Source organism: Pseudopodoces humilis, chromosome 7 (assembly GCF_049639895.1).
Source record: "Pseudopodoces humilis isolate 2021_Gansu_Grassland_sample_001 chromosome 7, ASM4963989v1, whole genome shotgun sequence".
NCBI lineage: Eukaryota > Metazoa > Chordata > Aves > Passeriformes > Paridae > Pseudopodoces > Pseudopodoces humilis.
Window position 1 is genome coordinate 33,690,131 of NC_142206.1, and position 24,742 is coordinate 33,714,872.

The 24,742-nt window shown below is 36.9% G+C and overlaps 1 protein-coding gene across 1 annotated transcript in view; it reads left to right on the top strand.

The window, feature by feature from the left end:
• DPH6 (diphthamine biosynthesis 6) overlaps window positions 1–22,114 on the top strand; it is a 196,570-nt gene extending 174,456 nt beyond the window's left edge. The window contains exon 15 of the mRNA XM_014249736.2: window positions 21,838–22,114. Coding sequence (XP_014105211.1) covers window positions 21,838–21,953 — 116 coding nt within the window. The 3' untranslated portion in view covers window positions 21,954–22,114. The remainder of the gene's footprint in view (window positions 1–21,837) is intronic.
• Window positions 22,115–24,742: the final 2,628 nt, after the last annotated feature.

The window sequence follows — 24,742 nt, forward strand, 5'->3', positions numbered from 1 at the left end:
GCAAAACTTCCTTCAGCTTTTATGGAGTCAGGATTTTCATCAGGTCAGACCATCTTTTAAAGAAAATAGTTCCATTTTACGCTAATGAGTCTTTTCAGATCTAATCTCTTATTTTGTTCCCCATATATAATTTGAGTTACCATAGGTTCTCTAATTAAACTTGATACATAATTTGATGTCAGCTTATATTTCTGAACCAGACCTTAACCCTATTCTTTAAATTCCTTTTTCTTTAAAGAAAAAAAATATGTGCTGCCTGTTCTGAAACACACTAAGCTTGGGCTTTATCATCATCGTTTTGACAAATCTGTGTTCTTGGCTTGGTTCCTTTCTGTTTTCATTACATATAAATTATTTTATTTCTTGGTGACAAATTTCACTGTTACTCATAGATATTGTTCAATTAAGTATATTTTAATTTGTGCTGTGACCACAGAGTAGGATGAAGAGAGATATGCTATGGAAATTTTTAAGTGTGTTTCAGATTTAGCTTCATGTTTGCTATAAAAATTAATGATAGCATTGAAGGTTACCACAAGTTAATTTTGCTCAGTAAGTAATGAATTTACTAATAATCTCTGAATTAATAATTAAAAGTTTATATGAATAACATGTTTTTCTCCTGACATTAAAGTTTGGGGTACTGGTTATGGCTATTCAGTGTCTCTGATTTTATTTGTTGCTTTTTTAAATGATTAAACTTAGCTTTCTCCCCCTTCTAATAATGGTCTGTGGCAGTGGGTAATAAGAATGCACTGAATCATAGAAAACAAGGAAGTGACTTGGTGTCAAAATTAAATGATTTGTAGTTCAACAGGAAGGAATTGGTCTCTATTTGGTTACAGTGTCTTTCAAAAAGCATGAGAAAATACCTTTCTTCTCTGTAATATTTGAAAGGAAGCTTACAAATGGCTGAAATCCATAGAGTGAACCTTCATACAATCATAAAATAATCCCATGCAATATATTGATGCTGATTTACATAAAGTCACTCTGGAGAGCAAATGTTTTCTTGAACAAATTATTTCTGGAAGACTACATTCCTTTCTTCTCCTTTTAAACTACTCGTCACCTTCAGAGAATTCTGGCTAGTACCTTTCTTAAAGTGGTTCCAAAACTAATATGGCTTATTATTCCTCACAGGAGAGCCTACTCTGTTTGGAGAAGAATGGTGGTCAGAATCTAAGACAGGAAATGTTTATGAGTGATGAGAGAAATTCCACTGGCCATTGCATAAAATTGAAAAGGGAAAGTCAGAACAGGATAAGTCTCATGTATAATGGCCATTTTAAACTAGTGGTAGTTTCCTGAGAAGCTTCCTTTTCAAACTTTACAGATGAAAAGTCTTGGTGAAAAAAAAAGTGCACCAAATCACAATATCCTTTCCAACATATCACCTGTAAAAATGTACTGTTCTAATGTTAGAACAGTAAACTGAAAAACAGCCGATACAGAAATTAAAAACATCAGCTTGTCCTGCAAAAGTTAAATTATTACTAGTTCTCTGTGTTATGCCATGGACCACTCTGGGTAGTTCATTTTTCTTCTGACAGCTTGGATTCAGGAGTTTGATCTGGTTTTTAACAACATGTTTGCTATAGAAAATATTTCATTCTACTGAGCTGACATACTGCTGAGCAGTAAAATCTCCTAGGTTACACAATATGGTTAAAGCTGTTCTCAGTGTGGTAGAGGCTGACCTGTCACATGATAAAAGGAACTTCAGTACCATGTAAATGAACCTACAGATAAAGATACAGTCCACTCTTACTATGAGAGAATTAAACCTTGCTTATTAAAATTGTTTTGGTGGCTGTGATGAAGATTAAAGACAAAAATTAAGCTCTTTTGAAAATGCTGTGCTTTAGGCCAGACTAGTCAATTGTTGCATATATAAGACTAATTTTGCAAGTAAATCACCAGCAATGTATGCACATGACCTGTAGTTAAATTCATGGAAGAGTACCAGGAATGTGGAACTACATAGGCTGTGCTCTAAGAATTCATAATAACAGTAGTGTAATCAGAGGGGTATTACCAAAAGTCGCTGATGTGATTGTATTGCTTATATCTAAGCCTTGTTGTCAGAACTAATATTAAATTCATACTTGCAATATCCTGCCTAGTACAGGTATGTCAAACATAGTGTAGTACAAATATATGCCAAACTATCTTTCTCTACATAAAGTACCTTTTCTGATGTTTTTCCTTAATGTAACAGGCAGAAGCAATCAATGTGAACAGTGTGCCAGTCTCTGGCATTAGGTGAGGATATCATATGAACTTTAGCACTACTTACCAGAAGAAAATTGGTTTTACAATGAGGGCGGTCAAACATTAGAACTGGTTGACCAGAGAAGGGGTGGATGCCCCATCTCTGAAAATATTCAAGCAGGGCTCTGAGCAACCTGATGTGGCTGAAGATCTCCCTGCTCATTGCAGGAAGTTGGACTAGAGCACCCTTCCAACCCAAACTATTCTATGATTCTATAATAAAAATTGAAAAACAGCTCTTGCTAAAAACATTTCATTTCTACCAAGCAGTAAGTCCTAGTTGAGGAGGTACATAATTGTCAACATTCAGGCATCTTTTATTTCTGACACTATTCTGTATTTATATAAGCAAGTGATAATTTCTTTTTTTATATTAATAACAAGCAAATAGTTAATATTGGGTCTTTATGCAATATTTCATGGATTTCCTTTAACATTAATGATACCTTTCCTGGAGTTACCTTGAGGCAGTATAGCTTTGCTTTGCTGTGCTCTAGCTGGCTTCCTTTATCTAGAAGAAATTTTCATTTATATAAAAGGTAACAGAGAACTGTAGAGGCTGAAAGATCTGATTCTAATTGATGGTTAATTCTGAACCAAAATCAGAAGGAAAAACAAAGTCTACCAGCTGTGTGGTCCTATTTCAATCTCTTGACATAGGTGGCTATGTGAGGTTAACTTTTTTATGTCCCAGCAGCTAACATAGTTGCATCTTCTAAGTAATTACACCTCTGTCTGTGATGGTATAGTGCCAGAAAACATTGCAATTTGACAGCATTCTCTATGCTGTCCCATTCAGTTCCTCTCTGCAGCACTTTGTGAAGTCTGCAGGAGGGTTATGGGCTGGACAAATTAACGGATCACTTAGGCCAAATTTGCATCTTTATTAGGTCTATTTGTTTTTTTCAGTGCTTCCTAAAACCTTATCATGTGGTCTTGGGATCATGATGACCTCTCCAAAATTACTAGCTTTACCATTGATTTTGAATTGAGTCTAAATTATTTTCTTCAATCATGTTCCAAACTTAAAATATTTTCTGCATTTCTTGTCTTGATTAGTTTTTTGCCAAAAACAGATTGACATGTTCAGCATTAAAATCAGCACCACAGAATCCCATACCTATGGAGCACAGTATGTGTGAAAGAAGAGAGCTCTTTAAACTGTGCAGGTCACAGTGATCTACCTACAAGTGTCCCCAGCCTGGAGATTCAGTAGTTTGCTGCATGAATGTCTTTTCTGTAGCACTTTTCAGCAACATCCCTGTAGGCTACAAGCATGACCTCTTTAGTCATGCTGCTAGTGTTTGTGCATTCAACTATTTAAAGCCCTTTAGCTGAACCCCGGAATACAAGTGGCAACCTCTTCCATCAAAATGCGTTCTCCAGCTCTGAAATGTCTACCAAGGTTCTGTGCCAGCCATCCTATAAATGTAGGGAAATACATCACTGTGAGTTATTGCCTCTTGCTTTCACCAAAGCAGATGAAAGTTTACTTGGTGACCCTTTATTAATAATTCCATTAGCTAGAGCAGAACCAGTGTATTAGTCTTAGCTAAATTTGGTTTTTTAGAGCTAAAAGTATGTGCGTTTATCTTACCTAACGGTGTGTATATGAAGTGCTTGCTTCATAAAAAATTACTTTCTATAGTGAATCTATTTAACTATGTCAGCTACACATTGCCCACCAAATGTCACCACTAAGACTGCCAGTGACATGCATATCCTTGGGCAGATTTAAATAGCTTCCTTTATTTTAATTAACCTGTCAGAGAAGGCTTCTTCATTTCTAACACTTAAAATTAAGCTTGGCCTAAAGTCTAAATTTAGCCCTGCAGCCATGATAGATTTGAAGACCAGTCCCTTTCACAAGGGTTTTGAAATATTCTCACAGTTGCAAACATAAGAGGAAATGCAGACTAAAAAGTAGCAGGTCTGAGTAAGAAGCTTCCAGTTTATATTATGATTATATTATTATATATTATATTATTATTGCTTTTCTGATTATAACTGCTTCTTGTCAGTTTTCCTTTAAAACTTCTTCCAAGCTAGAATTACCAAGAAGCAAACTTCTGTATTCTGCATCTTCTTAAAATTAAACTCTTCTGAGCAATGGGAGTGACAAGGAAAGTTTACTAGACTAAGAGATTGTAATATGCCTCTAAATAATGTCTAAATCATTCTGCTGTTATAAGTGTCACATTTTTGCTTTATTGTCTTTTATGAACATCAATTAAATTTCCACTTGAAGCTGATGTTTTGAGACTGGAAAAGCATTCCAGAAGAATTTGAAATAGGAAGGATTAGCTGACCATTTAATGTAAGTTACTGTGCAATGAAGTTGTTTGCAGTAATAACTCATTTAACCAGAGGCCTATTTAAATTCCTTGTTGCTATAAGAAGGAGTGATGCAATTCACAGTTGCCTGGACAGCTCAGATAAGATCAATCTTGTCTAACTGCCTAAAATAAGTTAACTGTTTTGTTCAGCCTGATGACCTGGGTTCTTTGTGTTCATTGACAGACACCTCCAAGGGACCCTTCATTGTATTTTGAAATGGGATTAATAATCTTTTGGAACAGAGGGCTGGTTTTCATCAGATGTTTAGCTTTTAAACTGTTAAATTACATAAGAATAATTCCATCCTAAATTTAAAACAAATTGTGGTTTTGGTGCAAATCACTAGTTTTGAATTTGCATTTTTCTATTTTAAAAATGGTGTTTGCAACACTCATGCTAAAGAGTATGACTTACACTAATGAATAACTGTAAATTATTTTAAAGTAGTCCTCATAGATACAAACAAGTCAGAATTAAAACAGTAATTTTGAATAGTGTGAATTGTGTAATTCATTTCAATGGACAAATCATTTTGGTAGATCTGTGCTGAAACATGAAGCTTTCACTATAGATATCAGCTTCTTCTTACTGTTCCATGTCTGATTCTTTTAGAGGAAAGCTCAGTTAATAACTTAATTCTGCATGTCAAACAGCCTAAGTGTTGTGTTTCTCATCTAGCAGCCATTCTGACTGCTTGAAAAAAATTTATATGAGTAAAGAATACCCAGGTTCTAAAAATGTGCTAACATTTCAATTACATTAATTTTACTCTTGAGTTTTCTATAGTGTATCTGACTCCTTATGTAGTAAGATAGTATATTTCATTCAGGAGCTGCAGAATTCAAGGCTTGAGAATATACTAGGTTTTAATATGCCTGTACAACTGATTTGTAACTATTTAGTTGAAAAAAAAAATTGCCTAATCACTTTTAGCACATGAGTTATATTCAGCCTGTAAACTCCTTATTATTCATATGCAGAGGGATATGTCCAATGATTAAGACCCCAAGGATTTGATTGAAAAAATAATCTGCATTTCTAAAGAAAAAATAAGCAGTAGGGTATTTAATTCTTAACAGAAATGTTGTGATGCACATCAAAGCATCACTAACTCTTAGTTTTAAAAGCAGTATCTGATATTTGCTTCTCCATTGGCTGGTTCACTGCTGTATCTGTACTGTACAGTCTTGATCTAATAATTGCTTATTATGCAGTTGTTTATCCGCTCATTTGAAACATCCTGAAATTCAGTCTAGCTCAGCAAATTGCTGTGCTTAAGGCATTTTTACATTCTAGGAAATTATAATATCCCCAGAAGGGAAAGAATTAATAATAAAAATCCTCTTTTGTGCAAGATTATCATTGCAGAGCAAATGGAGCAGATCTTCCCTATCTTAGCACATTTAATATTCTCATTTTTTTCTATGAAAGTTTGATGGAAAGACTATGTGGGGATCACTGTTTTATTAACTTGTTAAGAGACAAATTTACTGAACCAATGCAGCATATTGATTTCACTGTCTGCTATATGGAAAAGTGGCAATAGTAATGGATGACTTCTAGACATTTCCATATGGAAGTTAGCTCATTCTTTAGACATTTTGTGATCTTGATTTGTCTGTTTAGCCTGGCACTAAGGAGTTAATGATTCAGATTACAAGGATGATTTCTTGTTTACTATTTAGAAGTTTTTCCTGCCTTCCAAATGATTTATTCCTAGTAGGGCCACCCTTATTGAATACTTCGCAAAAGATCCACAGTTTGTCTCATTCTATTGGAAACAGTATTCTGGTGAGAAGATTTCTGGTTCGATAGGCAATGAACAGAAATTAGAACACTACATGCAGCACGTTTTTCATCAGTTCTCAAATACTATTCAACCAATTAAGCATGCATGCATCTCTGGAGTGGGGGAGCTTAATCTAGTGCCTAAAATCCATTACATAATACAGATGACTTGATCTAATTTTCTTTGTAATTGCAAACATACAAAGGTAAACATCATAGCTAAGGTATTGAAAGAGGAAAAAGGTTACAATCAAATGCAACTGAGTTGCCAACCTTTAGGTACTTTCCTTGAAGATATTCAAGTTCACAAGCATACCTGTCTTCCAAGTTTTATTTTTTGTTTTATATTTTGAGGGAAAAAAATCTTGCTGCTTAATCTAGGCATTCAATGGTGATTTTTTTCCTTTATTCATTTTCACATTGCACCATCTGAGCATCAAGTAAAAACCAAAGATCTCAGAAAGTATGCAGGCATCTGTGTTTCTTCACCCTAAAAAATGAGAGATTCATGTAGGCAAGGGCTGAAATCATAGCAACACAATTCAGAAATTAATCTTCATATATCTGCACACTTACCATATTTTTCTACAAAAACAAATGCTTGTAAGTTCCTTTCTCAGCTGTCTATGTTGTATCTCATAGAGGTCACAAACCTTTTTATTAAGAAATCTTAATCATCTAGACAAAGAGTCTTTTCATTAGCAAAGGTAATTTTGCTAATACAAAACACAGGTAAGTGGTTTATGAGAATTAATTATGTATTTTTGGGCCAAGCCATCAGAAATATCTTCTGGATGTTTATATCAAGCCATGCCTTAGCATCTGTACAACAGAAAGTTTAAATTTTTATCCTGAGTTTCAAAAATATGAATAATTACAGAAATAGAAAGATGGAAATTTAAACAGAAATGCATATAGCATTTCCAAGTATGTAAAATTTACTTCTGACATAAATTTAGATCCCTATTTATTATTTTTATGTAAGTTATCAGCAAAGGGCTTTTAGAAGTATCAGACTTAAATGTTCTTGTGGATATACAGGATATGCAGTGACCTACTTTGTAGAGATGGACAGAACTGTGTCTGTAAAAATATTTAAACTGGGTCTCTAATGCAAAACATAATTTTAGAGTCTTATTGAAGCAGCAACTTTTGCATAAGCTCTCAGATACACTAAAGCAGTAACAATTATTCATCAAGAAATCTCAAAGCATTTCACAAAGACAGGAAAGTATTTTTTAATTCTACAAAATGGAAGTATGAAATCTGGAGTTTTATTTTACAAAGGATCAAGTATTTCAGTTGCTTAGAAACATAAAAATGAGACAGAAAGGTCCTGCCTTACACTTAAGGATCGTGTCTGTACACCACTGAGGCTTTTGCAAAATTAAATAAAGCATAGCTCTATACATGTTCATGAAGCCAAATAAATTGCCCAGGGTCTTCCAGCATTTCAGTAGCAGAGCTGGCAATGGCATTCCTGCCCCTTGGATCTTTATGCTGGGTTCTTTCCCCTTGACCATCCCTTCATCAATGCATTGTCTGAAATGTGAAATCATTGTTTTACCTATATCAACACTGGAGTAACAGGCAAGAACGGAATATGAGGAGGTGGTTCACCTGAGGAACTTTGACAAGATGTGCAGAACACAAGTGAGCCAGAAGCACTTTATGACACATTCAGAACCTGAATTACAGTTTTAGTAATCATCAGTTCCCCTTCTTCTCTGTCATTTCTTTATTTAATATATTGCATGCAAGAGACTTACTGTGCAAGTTTTATAAGCTTGCAATAAAAATATAACAACTGTTGTATTAAATTATTTAAGTTGTAAACCATTGTAAAAAGCAGAAAAAATTATATCAATGTGGAGACAGAAAAAATTATTGCGATGGAGTATAAAATATATTGTGCTGATTACTACAGAATTTTTGCCCAGTTTAGCATATTGTAAATCCTTGGTTTGCCTTAAGAATGAAACTGCATGTAGATTTTTTGTAAAAAATTGTGGAAAGTGGTTTAAGAAAAATGAATCTAAAATCAGATTTATAATTTAAAAACAAATAATAAAAAATGCTACAGCAGACAAAAAATATCTACAAGGTCAAAAAGAGAGAATTATGGAAAAGCAAAGGATCAGTGTATTTAAAACTCCCAGATTTCCCCTGAGGGAAAGCCAGAATTCTGAAGGAAATGGATAACCAACTATTTATTTTAAGCAAGTAGAATAGTATTTTGTTCTTTAGTGCTGTGCTTTACAAAGAGATGTACCAATAACTTTGAATCTGGCTTTATTTATATTAGTAGCATTTAAAAGTGCTAGATTTACCAAAACTAGTAACTACAAAGGGAAACAAATATATTTAGAATGAAGTTCTGACTATAAATTATAAGAACCATTTAATTTTTCTTTATTCTGCTTCTTTACTCCTGGTAGTCAAAAATGAAACTGATTAAATGATGATGATTAATAATAATAGTAATCATCTTTCTCCTTTAGCATTTTCCTGTTTCACCTTTTGACCTTACCAGATTTTTTGGGTCTTTTAATGACCCCAGGTGTTCTTGTGACAGGCTGCCAATGAGTTTTTGCCCTGCAAAATGATTTGGCAGAAATTCAATTAGGCAGAGCATATTTTGTTGCCTTCCTTTCTACCAAAATGGGTTTTCTGCAAAAGAAAAAAGGAGGTGATGTTCTCATTCTAATGAATCTTCCTTGCAGTGGTGTAATTGAAAAACCACCTTGCAAGAGAAGCACTTTAAAAAGAAAAGCCAACTCATTCAGCTAATGTAGAGTAGAAAATACTGGTAAGACCACTCTAGTGATGATGTAACAGGTATGACATTCCCTGAGAAATTAAGGTCCAAGACATAAAGTATCAGTGTTGACCAAAGAGAGGGCTGTGTTGGCCTCCTAGCTTTACTTTAAAACTGACATCTCTTCTTAAACAATTTATTTCTCTCTACCTGTTCTTCAAAATTGTTAAAAACAGATCTCATGCTGTTTAAAGATCACATCTTTAAACAGAATGAAGCACAAGGATAAATTATGATCTCACTGTGCCTGAGAGGTTGGGCTTCTGTTGGTAGAAAAGATAAAGGTCACCCTTCCATCACTTGCATTTCATGTTTCTTAAAAGTGGTTAAAGCACCACATACATTTTTCTTCTGAGTATTTTCAATTTCATTAATCCAGTATCTCTTTGAGCTAGTGTAGTTCTTAACAGAAATGTAGCTTAAGGCTCCAGAAGCAGAAATTGCTGTAAAAAGAACCAGTGATCCAGCAGAGGAGCTTCAGTGCTGTTGACTAACTGGTCACCTGTGGGTCCTGGCCCACCTGACAGGTCTGGGGGCTGATCCAGCTGGGTGAACCTGAAACCTCTAAGCAACAGCCAAGATCTGGGCAGCTTTTCCATTTATTGCTGGGCTATGCTCTGCACTTTTCACACAAAACGTAAGAGTTACAGAAAGCACTGCAATTTGTGTAATCCCAAAAGGCTTTCCACAAAAGTTTTTGGGTTTTTTTTTAAAAAACAGATGTTTGAGACCATGTATTTTGGTGAAGAAACAGTCTTTTTTTTAATAAATATATATTTGTGTGATAATTTAACTTCATTGCAGACTTTTGTGATAAACTGTGGTATAAAATGCATAGCAATGTTTAGTAAGAAATCATAATGCAGTTAGATGTATAGCCTTATGACAGATATGATAGACTGTTTTGTCGTAAAGTCCACAGGTAACTTTCAAATGACCTGAAACAACCCCACCTATTGATGGTGGAAGAAGAGCAGAAGCCTCCAAGCAGTGGAGTAGTTTAACAGAGCAGGCGGAACGTCTGCAGCACTGCTTTTCTGTGACTGTGATTTTAATTTCCAGAGATCCAAGAGCAGCCCAAGCAAAAGGATGATTCAGTTCTTTGCCACTGTATTGTTGTTTGTCAGTGTCCTCACTGTGGTGTACTCTCAAGAGAAGGGGTGTATGCTGGGTCAGCATTTGGAGTCAGTTGTTGGCTTTTCTACAAATTACCTCAACAAATCCTGCTATTCTTCCACTGTTTTCTGTGGCTCGGTTTCCTACCTGTCCTATGTTACTTTTTCAGCTCTCAGGTTTTTTGTGTCAATGGTAAACTCTTGGTGGTAGACCTTGTTTGCTATTTAGTGTTTATTTAGTGCCTGATAAAATGACACGTAAGTCTTGCTGAAGGCTTTTGTAAATTATGCTATTCATAATTTTGAGTTAGAGCAAAAATTACTTGCAGCTCAGATCACTACGTGGCCAAGTTACAGACCCTTTTTCTTTCATTTTGCTGTTGGCTGACACAGCTGAATCACTCTCCCAAGCCTCCTGCTCCCAATTCCGTAACAAACTATGAGCTCATATTACACAGGAAGCATTAACACTGAGATTTATTTGTCATCCTTAGAGGCCATGAGAAGGAACAAAAGACTTTCATCTCTCTCTTTTTGTTCCTTGGCTGTAGGGAGTAAGAGGGTACTGATATCTTGGGTCACTGCCATACAGGATAAAAATCCAATTAATGTAAATCTGCCATATCAAGGGGAAGTAAGTAGTGTGGCTATCAAGAGCCCACAAATTTCAAGGTAGATCATCGGCATCCTCTGGCAGCACAATTTCCCCATTAAAACAGAAGCTGGCTTTTGTTCCACCTTTAAATACTGGTCAACCTGTTTTTTTAAGCCTGCTCTGGATAATTTTGCATAAGTTGTCAGTTGCAGTAGTAATGAAATTTTAGTCATTTGTTGACTCACTCAGCACAAAAGGCAGTGAATGCCATGACCACTCTGTTACATCTTCCAGGCAGCTTTGATTAAACTGCTGTGAAGCCAGACCTGGATCAATATGAATGATCTTCATCGACCTAATAATGTATTTAACATGTTCGGTGCACTTTTATCTGTTTCTGTTAGAATACACTGTTTACATTAGTGCAGGAGATTGATTTAAAGTTTCAGAGTTCTTTACAATGGCAAACATTAAAAATGTCCTCATTAGTTTGCACATGCTACTATATAAAAATATATAATCTACCATGCAATCTCCTCAGCAGATGTAAATTAGCATAGCTACCATTTATAATTGTTGAGAATCTGGCCTAGAAGCTGAAAACAGTTATTCCATCACTATTACTTTAAATGATCACAGCTTAACTTGGCATAAAACAAGTACCGCATGACCTTTTCTGCAACCACTTGAAAGATGCTTATCACAAAATCTTTTAGAAAGCTTTTCTATTATTTGTAGACTAAATTCTTCTAGCAGCAAATGTATGTGGTGTCCTGTAGTTACATAAACATCTCTTTGTGGTCCAGCCCTTTGGATGCACTGTGTCCAGTCATGTATTTCTTTAACCCACTGGCTTTGAAGACTATTTAGCAGACTTCAATAAACGAACAAATGTGGAAGCTGTACCAAACATATCACTTGGGGATGTCAAAGCACTTAACAAACATTGTTACAACTTAGTCCATGTGTAACCACTGAAGGACATATTTGCTTCAGTATGTCTCATGACAGCTTCTTAAAAAATATACTTAAGTGAATTTAACACTTGTGAAAGGTGCCAGATTGACAGGCCCTAGAGATAGAAGTTCTTGCATTACCAGCAGGCACAGCCGGGCTTCCCACACACACTGCCCCACCAGTGTCCCCAGCCCTACCTGAAGGGCACAGCAACCAACTGTCCTACAGCTTGCAAATCTGCCCATCTCATGCTCCTGGACAATGGGCCAAGAGTCAGTAGCTTTAATTTGACCTTAGGGTGAAAAACCAAGTTCCGTAATTATTGCACAGGTGCTGTTGCAGTTGATCATTTTCACACCAAATTTTCAACTAATCTGGAAAAAAAAAAATTAAGTACATGTTTATCTAATTTAGAGTACAACAAAAACATGTGTGTGAGCCTCTAGTGAATCCTGTGGTTCTATCTGCCCACATAGTCACATTCAGGTGAGACCATATGAGTGAGCAAGTACACACACATACTGTGAAGCGCATACTTAAATGCCTCCTGAAAAATGGCATGTTTGTAATAATCTGTCTCCATTCAGAACTCATCCCTACTTGGTGTCATTACAGCCCATCCTCCCCAGAGATTCTGGACGCAGCTGGCATACAAATTCAATAACCATCCACCCCATAAAGAGATTGGATCATTACAGGGTTGAAGGATAGCACACAGGGAAAACATCTTTGCACTCTGTCATGGTTTTAGAAAAAGCACAAGTTCTTTTTTCTTACTGATTATACTTGGAAAGTTCAGTTCTCTGTTCTCTTTGAAATTATATTTAGATCTCACTGTATTGGAAGGGCATGCTTAAGTGTTCCTTTATTTAGTGTAGAAGGCTAATGACATTTTAAACAAAAGTGCACATTTATAACCTTGTATAGGCTGATTCTCAGTCTGTATATAGGACATGACTAAAAACAGAACATTGGAAAACACACAGCCATGAGTTTTCATGTTCTCCTATTTTCTAAGCTGTAGCTAGCAGCTTGAAAGAATTTTTATGGATGCCAAATCTTAATTCTTTCTATTGAGAAGCAGCCTAAATACATGGAGGAGCTCAACAACATTTGCTTATCTTTAAAAGAGTCACATTTATTTCTGCATCTTGCCATTGATGTGCATGATAACATAGCTAATTGGACTGGTACTGTGTACACTTTGGAGAGTAACTACCAAAATTGGGTGGCTTTTAGCTGTTTAAAGGATGGCATTTAGGTCTGAAATTGTAATTGTTGTAAATATTCATATATTTTATGATTATCGTTGTCTTATTTCCTTTTCTTCTTAGTATTTCTGGTGTAGCTGTTGCACTCTACAATTTTAGGAAGCATTCCTACCAGCCTAAGTCCATACTACACCTAGGATGAGGTTTAGGTTTCAAAATTTGGGAGGAAGTTCACAAGAGAATGTAACTTGGAAGAGGATGTTTTAAGTTTGTAATGTCCATGAACTCTGCTTGAATATGTTGCCTCACCCAGCCTCAGTTTTCCTTTCTAGGTGGCCTGCTATAAAAAAGACCATTTTATGTCATCTTCTCTTTCACAGGTTGTGTCTCTTTAGTGCTGGTTTCATTTTTATTCAACCTAGTTTCAAATACTCAGTGTACCTAAGTCAGGTTTCCTTTTGGACTGGTTTCAGGTTTGTTTTTTGGTTTTTTTTTTTTTGGTCTGATTGTATTTGTATAGTACCCCTTTGACATTTGCTTTTCATTCATTTTATTCAGTAGTTCCTAATTTTACCTATATCATGTTCTAAATTTCACTTCCACCTGCTACTTTTTACATGCCAGTAAAATTAAGTCTTTCTTCATCAACCAACAACTTTGTAGTATTTTTGACCTAGTCGCTGGCCTTTTGCTTTCAGAAAGAGTAAAGGCTTTTCTTGTCTGCTGATGACAGAGGGCAACACCAGCAATCTTCTCATACAGAATGACAATGCTCCACTCCCAGAAAGATGCAGAGGAAGAGAAAGATATGTGTACCACTTTTTTCTAAGATGCACAGTATACTTGGGCACCACTGAAAACACTATTTATAACCAAAGGGTTCCTAAAGTTTATCTACCCCCCCCCTTCTGAAGCTCTTTCTCAGTTCATTAGTTGAAAAGTCTTTGTAGATGTGAAGTATTGCTTTAATTTTGATTTTAAAAGGCTAGAAACTAGAATTCCTTTTTAGGGAATGATAGGAGAGAGGTTCTTTCAGGACTGAGTTAAACAGAAGCCTTCAGAAGAATAGAAAGGGGTTGGTTCATTCCTATCTTCATGTAAATTGAATTACAGGGTTTAGTAAGTGAAACAGATCATAAGATAAACCCCGCAGAGGCCAGGAAGCACTAATTAACGCCCACAGTGAGTAACTTCTCTGAAATTGGTCTTTAATCAAACTTTGCTCTGAAAACAAAACAAGATATTGTGGCAGCTTGATAAAAGAGATGCATCACCAAGGCTGACAGGCCCACAATCAAACCAATACTAAAAATAACTGTTTTGTCTACTAATTTTCTTTCAGATGCTAAAAAAAAATGCATGAGCTATAGTCTAAAAAGACTTGTACAGTTACTCAGCCAAGTGACTCAGCTCTAGAAAAGTGAGGGTCTTGTAAATGTTAATGCCCTCCCTGATTATGAGTGAGCCCTTTTTCTTTCCCACACCCTCCTGTTGAAACAGAGGAACAGCAGAGAGGATTGTGAGGCTGGGAGAGGAAGAGGCAGCATCTGGATTCCTTCAGAGCTGATCATTTTATACCAGCTGTCCCTCTCCCCTTGCTGCTGGTGGTGCAGACTTCAGGCATCCTGACTGACTTACTAGTGTGGATTGAGATAAGCCAGTCACTCATTTTTCTTGCATCTCACATGAACAGTAAGGTCCACGACTGCTGCCTTTTGCACTCACAATTTCTCCTCACTGAGAGCAATAGCTATCAGTATGGCATGCAGGGAAACAAATTTTCCTCATTTATTTTCATCTGCTCAGCTGTAGGAAGAGTTGCTACAATTCCTGTGGGTACCCATCAAGCCTAGAGCAACTTTCATTATGTTTTCACTGTTGCCTGCTTGAAAACATTGCTAGAACTTTTAAGTTTGGGATAGATTCCAAAGGGACAAGAAGTCCACTGCACAAACAGGACTAGCAGTAAAATATAACAGAGCACTAGTATTCTCTTTATAGCAGATTTTTCTCTTGGCACAAAAAAGACTTGGACCTCTTGGAGCAGGTCCGTAGGAGGGCCACAAAAATGGTCAGAGTGGAACATCTCTCTCCAGTGAGGAAAGACTGAGATAGTTGGGGTTATTTATCTTGGAGAAGGCTCTTGGGAGATAGTTTACTGGCCTTTCAATATGTACAGGGGGCTTATTAGAAAGATGGGAGAGACTTTTTAATAGGGCTTCTAGTGATAGTGTACCCCTTATCCAAGTGGTAATGGTTTTAAACTAAAAGAGAGTAGATTCAGACTAGATATGAGAAATAAGTTTTTTACAATGAGGGTGATGAGACACTGGAACAGGTAGCCCAGAGAGGTGATTGATGTCTCATCCCTGGAAACTTTTCAGATCAAGTTGAACGAGGCGCTGAACCACCTGGTTTGGTTGAAAATGGCTCTTATTGCAGGGGAGGGGTGTGCACTAGATGAGCTTTGAAGGTCCTTCTAACTCAAACTATTTAATGATTCCATGATTTCTCTTGGTGAATGCTCTACTGGGTGAAGTGTCGTCCTCTTTCTATGTCCAAAGTGACAGAGTCCTATCAGTCTGGATCCTAAGAACCATATCCTTCACAGAAGAGGTTGCAATCACCTGAAATGGTACTCTGGTATTAGGAACAAGCTGAAGGAGGATGGCTAACACTTGCCTTAGTGCTTTCAGTACAAGGTTGTATTTTCATCTGTTAGGTGGTTACTTGAAAAAGGTATTTTAATTCTTACAACTAAAACTAGTTTAGTGTGAGACAAAAGAAGTCTGTCAGTATAGATGGGTCCATGTGAGAAATTCTTGGAGATAGGTTTTTATGAAAGAATTGTTTGTAAATACAGATGTGCAGATCTGGCTGCTTTAGCAACTGACCAGTTGGTCATGTTGGTCACGTGGCATGTGATTTGAGTTCCAAACACAGCTACCATTCCCTCTGTAATTCAGGGTTTTTTTTTAAATTTTGTGGTAAGTATACTTACAAATAGGCCTGAAACAGTAAATCTGGGGGTTTTTTTGAAGTCCAAATTATACCAGTTATATTTTTGTTAACAAATGCTATGTGTATTCACCATTTAACAGGAAAGCTCATTCATCAATTGTTGTCCTTGAAAGAAGGGAAAGAAATCTAGACACAGGTGAAAAAACCTCAACCACACAGATTATGTTATGAAAGTTATGTAGCAAAGAATGCAAGTTGTTTTATTGTCACAGTTCCAAGGACTGCCATAGGAAATCACAGGTTTAAAGTGGTTTCACAGCCTTATCCAAACTCCTACTGGTCATTTGTCTCATATATCATGGCTATAACATACTTCCCCTGCAATTCAAAGCAACTGCTTAACTTGTATTCAGATAAATATCCCAGGCCAGAGTGCCTGAAGTGCATCATCAGTATTCCATAAAGGAGCTTACAGAAGTTTTGGGAAACCACTCTCTTAAAAGTACAATGACCAACATGAAATAATGTGATCAAAAATAGTAACAAAAGGCATAAGGAACCACATGAAAAGCCAGCTATTGGACTGTGAAAAATATCCATATTGTGATTTAAAATCTTTATAGCTGCAGCAAAAAAAAATCAGCACAAAATCATATTTTGCCAAGTGACTCCCTTTTATATTCCAACAGTATATTCTTGTTTACTTGGTTTGATTTTATTTTGGATAGAAAAGCATAAATTGCAATGATGCAAACAAACTAAGCAGGTTTTTTCCCGATGTTAGAAACCCTGGAGTGTAAAAGCAGACAATATTTTTAAAAATGGTTTGTTCTTGCTGTAGTTGTACACCACAGAGACAGTCAGCTGGATGTTTAAGAAAGGGAGGGGCATCTCCAGTTCCTCGTGTTTCACCTTTTCATTGCACTGCCTGATCATTTAAGGCAGAGGCTTGTTCCAGACAGCTTTAATTAAACTATGCTGTGAAACTGTATATGGATCAATGGAAATGATCCATAACAAGCTAATCATGTATTTAGCAGTGTTCAGTCCAGTTCAATCACCTTCTAACATTTCTGTGGCTTTACATTCATGTGGCAAAGCCCTGAATGTGTATATGTATTTTTAATCCATCTCATTAGTGACCATATGCTTTGGCTTCAAGGGAGACAAGAACTGTCTGCAATCTGCCAGGGATTTAGGGACATCAATAATTTGTGAATAGTCATGTTGGTACTGGTCGAAGGGTTAAGTGTTCTGCACACCAGGGGCAGATCTTTTGGGACTGGAACTCTTAGTCAACTGTTAGGAACCTGATCCCCTCTGATGCATCTTTTCAAAGTACATGCTGCATGTCAGATCTCTGCAGCAGAAGCAATGGAGCTTTATTAGCTCAGGGATTTTAAAACCTGCTCTAAGCAATTTAACAATATCTTTTGGTTAAAAAGTGAAGGAAAGATAGTAGTAATATGAAAGTGATTTTTTATGTACTGGGCTAAATGTGATCTTCCTTCTTGCTACCATTTTCCTTTTTGCTACCATTTTCCTTTTTCATATGAGCTATTAGATTACTACTCCCCTGCAGATATCCAGTGAAGCAAGAGTATGGCAACGATAACAGGGACCCGATTTTGAAAATGTAAGTGGATTCTGTGGCCTCACCTGATACTGCCTAAATCCTGCTGAGGCCAGTGACAGCAAAGATATAAAAATCACCTCCTAGTCTTTTGGAATTCCCCTTCAGGAGCTCTTAGAGCACTGTTTTTTCTACCTAGTATGAAAATCACCTTTAAAAACAATAATTTACACGCTTAGTTTGTGCCTTGTTATATGGAAAGGCTGCTAAGTCAGCTTGAGAGATCATCAAATTATTGATTTCATTATCCTTTCTTCACAAAGCAATGGCAGAAATAGATCATACTGCCAAAAGATACTGAATAAATTTTGTTCTTTTTTAAGTTTTAGTTATTCCTCAGCTCATTTACCTTCCTTTACCTCATTTCCAGGGGGGGAAAAAAAAAACCAAAACAACAAAACAAACAAACAAACAAAATAAAAACCACCATAGCAGTCCAGGAAGACACTTCATATGGAACTTCCTCCCTAAATTTCTGTGGATCATCTGGGAGCAGGGGGATCCATCTTGCAGGATGAAGTTCACCTGCTTTGAGCAAATTCCATGTACTTACAATCATAAAATCATAGGATGGTTTTGGCTGAAAGGGACCTTAAAGATCATCCAGTTCCAAACCCCCTGCCTTGGGCAGGGACAAGTTTCACTATACCAGATTGCCCTGAGCTCCATCGAACCTGGCCAGGAACACTCCCAGGACTGGGGCATCCACAGTTTCTCTGGGCAACCAGTTCCAGGGCCTCACCACACACAGTAAAGAATTTTCTCCTACTACCTAATCTAAACCTACTCTTTTTCAGTTTGATGCCATTTCCCCCTTGTCCTATCACTACAGTCCCTCTCCATCTTTCTGGTAGAGTCCCCTTAGGTACTGGAAGGCCACAGTAAGGTCACACTGAAGCTTTCTCCTTTCCAGGCTGAACAAACACAATTCTCTCAACCTTTCCTTTTAGGAGAGGTTCTCCATCCCTCTGATCATCTTCAAGGCCCTCCTCTGGACTCTCTCCAGCAGGTCCATGTCCTTGCTGTGCTGGCACCCCAGAGCTGGTGCAGCACTGCAGGTGGGGTCTCAGCAGAGCAGAGCAGAGGGGCAGAATCCCCTCCCTGCCCTGCTGCCCACACTGCTCTGGATGCAGCCCAGGACACGTTTGGCTCTCTGGGCTGGCAGTGCCCATGGCTGGGTCATGCCCAGCCTCTCACCCAGCAGCACCCCCAAGTCCTGCTGGGCAGGGCTGCTCTGATCTGTCCATCCCCAGCCTGTGCTGGTACCGGGGGCTGCTCTGACCCAGGTGCAGCACCAGCACTTGGGCTTGTTAAAACCCATGAGAATCCCATGGACCCATCTTAAGCTGTGTTCTAATGGCACCAAGGACATAGTTTTCAGGCAGCATGGTGTCTTCCAGTTCTCCCTGTTTACATGCTGCATGCATTGGTGTAAAGGCACCTCAGCTGGGCTGTCAGCTGTGTCAGCTTCCTAGAGGAACATCTTTAATTTTTTTGAGATAATTTCTTCGTGTTTCCCTGTTGACGTCTGTTACTTTAGAAGTCCCTGGCTGGTCTCCATAAAACTGCAAGTGTGCTGCAACGTGGCTAGCATAATTAGTGTGGACTGTCACAGGAAATGAAAACATCCACAATGCACACCAATTGTTTGCTACTTGATAAACAGCTGCTTTTACTTGTACTTAAACATTCTGTATCAGGGCAGTTTAAAAAACTGTAGGACTGACATCAGTTACCTATAGCCTCTATTAAACCTTCAGCAAATACACTCACTGTAACCCTTTGTCCTTTACTTGTTTTTGCTTTTAAAATCAACTTTTGTAAGTATGGCACACAACTGAGAAAGCATTCCATAACATAAAAGGAAGGACATTTTTGTAAATCTTTGTATGCAAGCGAAGAGTTACGTATTCAGAAAACACTCATGGCCATGACTCTTATTTATCTAAAAGCATATTTGAGTAAAAAAATATAAATACTGTCTTTATTAATCACCCTTCATTAAAAATATACAGTTAGTATTGGAAGATTTAGAGTAACTTATTATAGCAGTCAAATGCATAGCTATCAATTCTTTTAGTTTGCTATAATTGCATAGGTTGCCACAGATTTACAAATTGTGCATTGTCTTCTGTGAGACCTTAGAGTACAACTTTACTGTTTTAGAAGACCCAGTCTCTGCTTTTTAGGCAAAGTTTGCATGAGCAGACTTCTGTCCACAATTTGTAAGTGTATAGGTATGCACATCTAAGTTGCACTGCTTTCATATCAAACTAATTTATTTGTAAATACAGTAAAATATTTAGAAGCATATGTCCCAGATTTTCATCCACATTTCATTTATGAATGTAGGCACTGGCAACAGAAAAGGCACTGGTCTTTAGGAAAGGTGGCTCTTCCTGGTTGGCAAGCAAGTCCACTAGGGCACATTCAAACATAAATATTTATGGCTATTTTAGCCACCTCAAACTCTCCAAAGGATGAAGTTCTATTTCCAGATAGCCCCACTTTAAAATTCTCCCTTTAAAAGGAATATCTGGACTTGTTTTGGTAGCTTTTAGCGCTGCTTCACAGCTTTTAATCCTGTGCATAAAACAAGGAAAGACTAAAATTGTATTTTCACAGTTTTAATTGATGAAAAAAATAAATATAATATTAATAGGGTGAAATCAGTGATTTTGAGGTGGCTTATCTTTATTGCCTTCTAAGTCAGAATAGCCATAAAGTTTTCTGAAGTCAAGTTTTTCAAGAAAAATGCTAGTTGTTAGTTAATTACTGGGTCACTGCTGAATATCTGTAATACAGAGAATTAGTTCCTTTTTACACACCAGATAAAGAAGTCCTTTGACCTTTGAGGTGACTGTTGATCTTTGGCTCACCCTTGTCTGTCTTCACCTCCAATGTCAATGATGCTAATACAAAAGGAAGCCAGCAGAATTTCAGAAGACTGGTACTGTCTTTGCAATATTTTATAGGCAGCATTGCCATTATTACATTAATTTACTCTACTGCTGCCAAATAAAAAGAGAGGAGTTTTGGCTTCAGTGAATACAATTGCAAAATTCCTGTTTTATCCTGGATGAGGTAACACTTTGACTGAACTGCCTATTCGCAGTTTCACAGGCAGTGACGCCAAAAAAAAAAAGCTCTGACAGTCTGCAAGTTCTGCCCTCTTTACACCCTTTCTAGCCAAGATTGCTTAGTGTTATAAAGAATTGCCATAATCCCAGAAGCTGCTGACAGAAGTAAGTTACTGAAACAAGAACCTTTGCAGGTTCTACCTTATCATTAGGAAACTGTCTTTTGTGGGTCATTCAGCAGATTTTTGGTAGTTTTCTTTAGGGTTCTGGGTGGTTTGATTTCTAGCATGTTCACTGAGGCTGAGCATGACCAAGCATCTCTTGATGCCAAGTTTAAATTTTCCATTCTTTATTTTTCTTCTGTATTCTAATTAGATCTTTTCAATTATTGGTTCTGTTCCCATAATGGACTTTGAAATTTGCAAACTTCTGCACACATACCAGTCCTTTTAGAGCTTCTTGTAGCCATATTCTGTATTTTTAGCAGTTTGAATCTTACTGTAATTCCAGATATTCAGTCATACATATTGCCATTCCTGGACTTCCCCCATTATGCCTTCAAGGTGGCATGCATCCATTGATTACAAATTGAAATCAAGTTCATAATATTTTTAAAAATAACCCACTTTAACTTTTCTTTTGATTGATGTCCCACAATGGGACTTGAGAAAAGAGTTTCCTTTATAGACAACTATGTACTGGTCATCCAAATATCAAAAATGACAAAGAACTGAATTTCAGCTGGCCTCTTGGTATTTTTACTACCTGCTCTGGTTCAGTTCTCTGTATCTGTAATCAACAGACACTCACTCAAGGTTGAGAAATAAGCATTTAACTGTTTTGCTGAATTCTGGCCTTAGGAGACATCTAAAGTTAATCTCAAATGAGTCAAAAAGGAGGTGGTAGATTTTCCTGCTGTATGAATTGAAAATTTAAGAGTTGCATTTAATTTCCTTTTGTTAATTTCTAGTCCACAATAATTTTCAGAAAAGTATTTAGAAATCATTCTTAAGAGATAGGACACATTAAGACAAGGGGGATTCACTAGTTGTTCTGTTTCTATTTTAGGACTGCAAGAATACCTTGAAAAATATTTGGAAGAGAAGACCCCAGCTCTGATTTTGGTACCTGTGGTGGATTTACCTGACAAAGATGTTATTCATGTAACATGCTGGCTAAGCTAGCAATTTAAAGGAGATGAGGTGATATCAAACGCACATCCATTCCATCCAGGAGAGGACAAAGAAAGAGTTGATGCTAACTCTGTTGGATACTTTCATGAAGCAATATTGCTTTGATTTAAGCAAAGTCATATTACCTTGTTCATGATGCCTCATGATATGTGACAGAGTCAGGTTTGTATGAAGAATAAAGCTTTCTTTTAAAAATAATGTACTTTTTCTGACTTGTTTTAAGATGTCTGCTGGTTATAGCAGGTGACTTTTGGGAGATGCAGTTGTTCTGAACACATTGGTTCTTTGTTTGATATATTTAGTTCTGGTTACAACACACCAAATATAACTTTAGATCATTTGGGTGGAGGTGAAACTAGAATATTACTCCCAATACTGTTTTAAAGACTAGATTCCTTTCAATTCTAGGGTTGAATTTATTCATTTCAGGCCAACTCATGAAAACTCATGATATTTGTGGCCAATTTTAACCATTTCCTAGCACCCAGAAAGAATTATTCAGAGTAGTATTTAGGATGCACATTTTACTGGAACAAATAATGGAAATGCTGGCCAGACAGTAGGATTTGCCACCTTGGTTTCTAATCCAGGGGTATTTTTGTGTTTTAGATCTGGTAGACAGCTGTTATTAAAGAGCTACCAACATTCAGGTAACTACCAGCTACCAGTATTCACAGCTATCATAGACCCTAGGCTTCAGTTTTCTCCAGAAAATCAACAGGAGTTTTTGCACTGCTTTCACTAAAACAGGCTCAGACACACAGGTGAAGCTCTGTCAATTCCATTGCCACTGATCTTTTACTCATTACATAAGGTCAGTATGGAAAAGAAAGTCTTTTGGACTTTGCTTGAAGCAGTAACACACTGCAGAAGAATCTTACTTTCAGACAAAGGCTACACAATTATATCTTCAAGAACAAGTATCAAACCTTTACCTTGCCTATATACTGTCACTGTTTCTCTTCCAGAGTGTGAGCACTGGAGCTAGGAGACCAGCACTCCAGTTATGCTTCTCTTCCACCAGCATATAGCTGAGATACCTCCACAAAACTCTATGGCAGGATGTTCACATTGAGGTGACTATGAGGTGGACTTAGCACTCCAGTTCAATTTTCTTCCCCACTATCACAAATGCACTTGGCAGCACCTGATATAAAACAAGAGACTAAAGAGGATCTTTCTCTGTTAGAACTTCTACATGTCCAGCATACTGTGCTGATCAACATTTGAAATTAGAAACTGTTAAATGTTATTGTCCCTTATTATTACTTCCAAATAATATAGCAGAGCTGCCATCTTCTAGCAAGAATTACTTTTTTCACAGATCTTTAAATGTTTTTGAAAGGAGCAAAGCAACGAGTTTTTTATATAACAGTGTATGAATAAATGCTTGTATTAGATTTCTTAATGAAAAAGAGATTAATCTGTTAACAATACATTAGTTGATTAGTATTCAGGATCATTTTTAGGTTAGACTTAAACATATTTGATCCTTTCCCACGATCAGAAAAGGACTTGTTAATACCTGGATGTGCCTGGTTTATTTGAATTCTACTCTTTTAGAAGGCTAACTCATTTTCTCACTTCTCCCTGAAAATACCAATATTTTATATCTCTCAGTGTGGAGTGTCCATGGGCCAAGACACAATGGACTGTAAGAGAAGAAGAGAATATGTACTTTCAAAGATAAGGATGAAGCTTATTTTTCCATTGATGCATATGGAAACAAAATAGATGGTATAAATTTCACTGTGTCTCCTGTAGCAGTCGTTTTTTTCACTGTGAGTTTAAAAAAGATGAAACACATTGATCTTAGCTTTTGTACTGTACTGGATATTTTAAGGTAGCAGGATATTCACTCCTAAAGAAACCAGCTTTTCCTGCAAGTCTTCCTACAAGATTCATGACTCGAACTAGCCTGCTTTTTTTCTCTGTAGAGCTGCACTGAGAAATGGTGACAGAATGCATTGGTCTGAAAAACAGTGCGATCTTTTATTTTTCTCTCAACTGAAAACGAGCTTTTTCCTTTTTTTGAGAGAAATAGAACTTCAACAGGTTTAAATTGTGAATATATAAAAAAGAACAGTTTGCTGACTTTTTCTCCTAGAGAGGCTTCAAACAATTTCTGAGTGGTGTGAATGACTATAAGCTCAGTCTACACTGTTTTAAGTATGAACAAGGCCATTTGTGCAACATTGATATGCAAAGTAGGTGAGTAAAGTGGTGTGCCATAGAGAGGCCTAAGACTCTTATAATAGAGAGAAATAGCACCATTTTATCTACCTTAAGATTCTGGATTTCCATTGGAATTACTGGCTCCTACTACAAATAAGATGTTTCAGCAGAGCTCTTTTTGACTTTCTTTGTAACAAAGTGGTAGACAATGATATGACCTGGGGAGATGGGTACAGACATACACACACACACAGACACCCACATTGTTTAGTGAAAAGAGGGAAAGACATCAATACTCAACATTTATAGATATGGGGGGGAGGTTGTGTTATTTTGTGGTGTTGGTTTGGGTTTTTTTCACAGCAAGCTTAGTGGAGTGATTACCCCAGTAAATTTTAATCTTGAGACTATAAATTCCATATGTGCTAAGACACTGGTTTTGAGGACTTGCATGCACACAAATTCTTCTGTTTCTCTGATTTTTACTAAGCCTGCAGGAAAATGTTTTGTATACTTACTATGACACAAAATGTCATTATTCCAGAACCCCTTATGTAATGGGTGGAGAAAATGTCTTTAAAAATGTAACCCAAAGTTTTGATTTT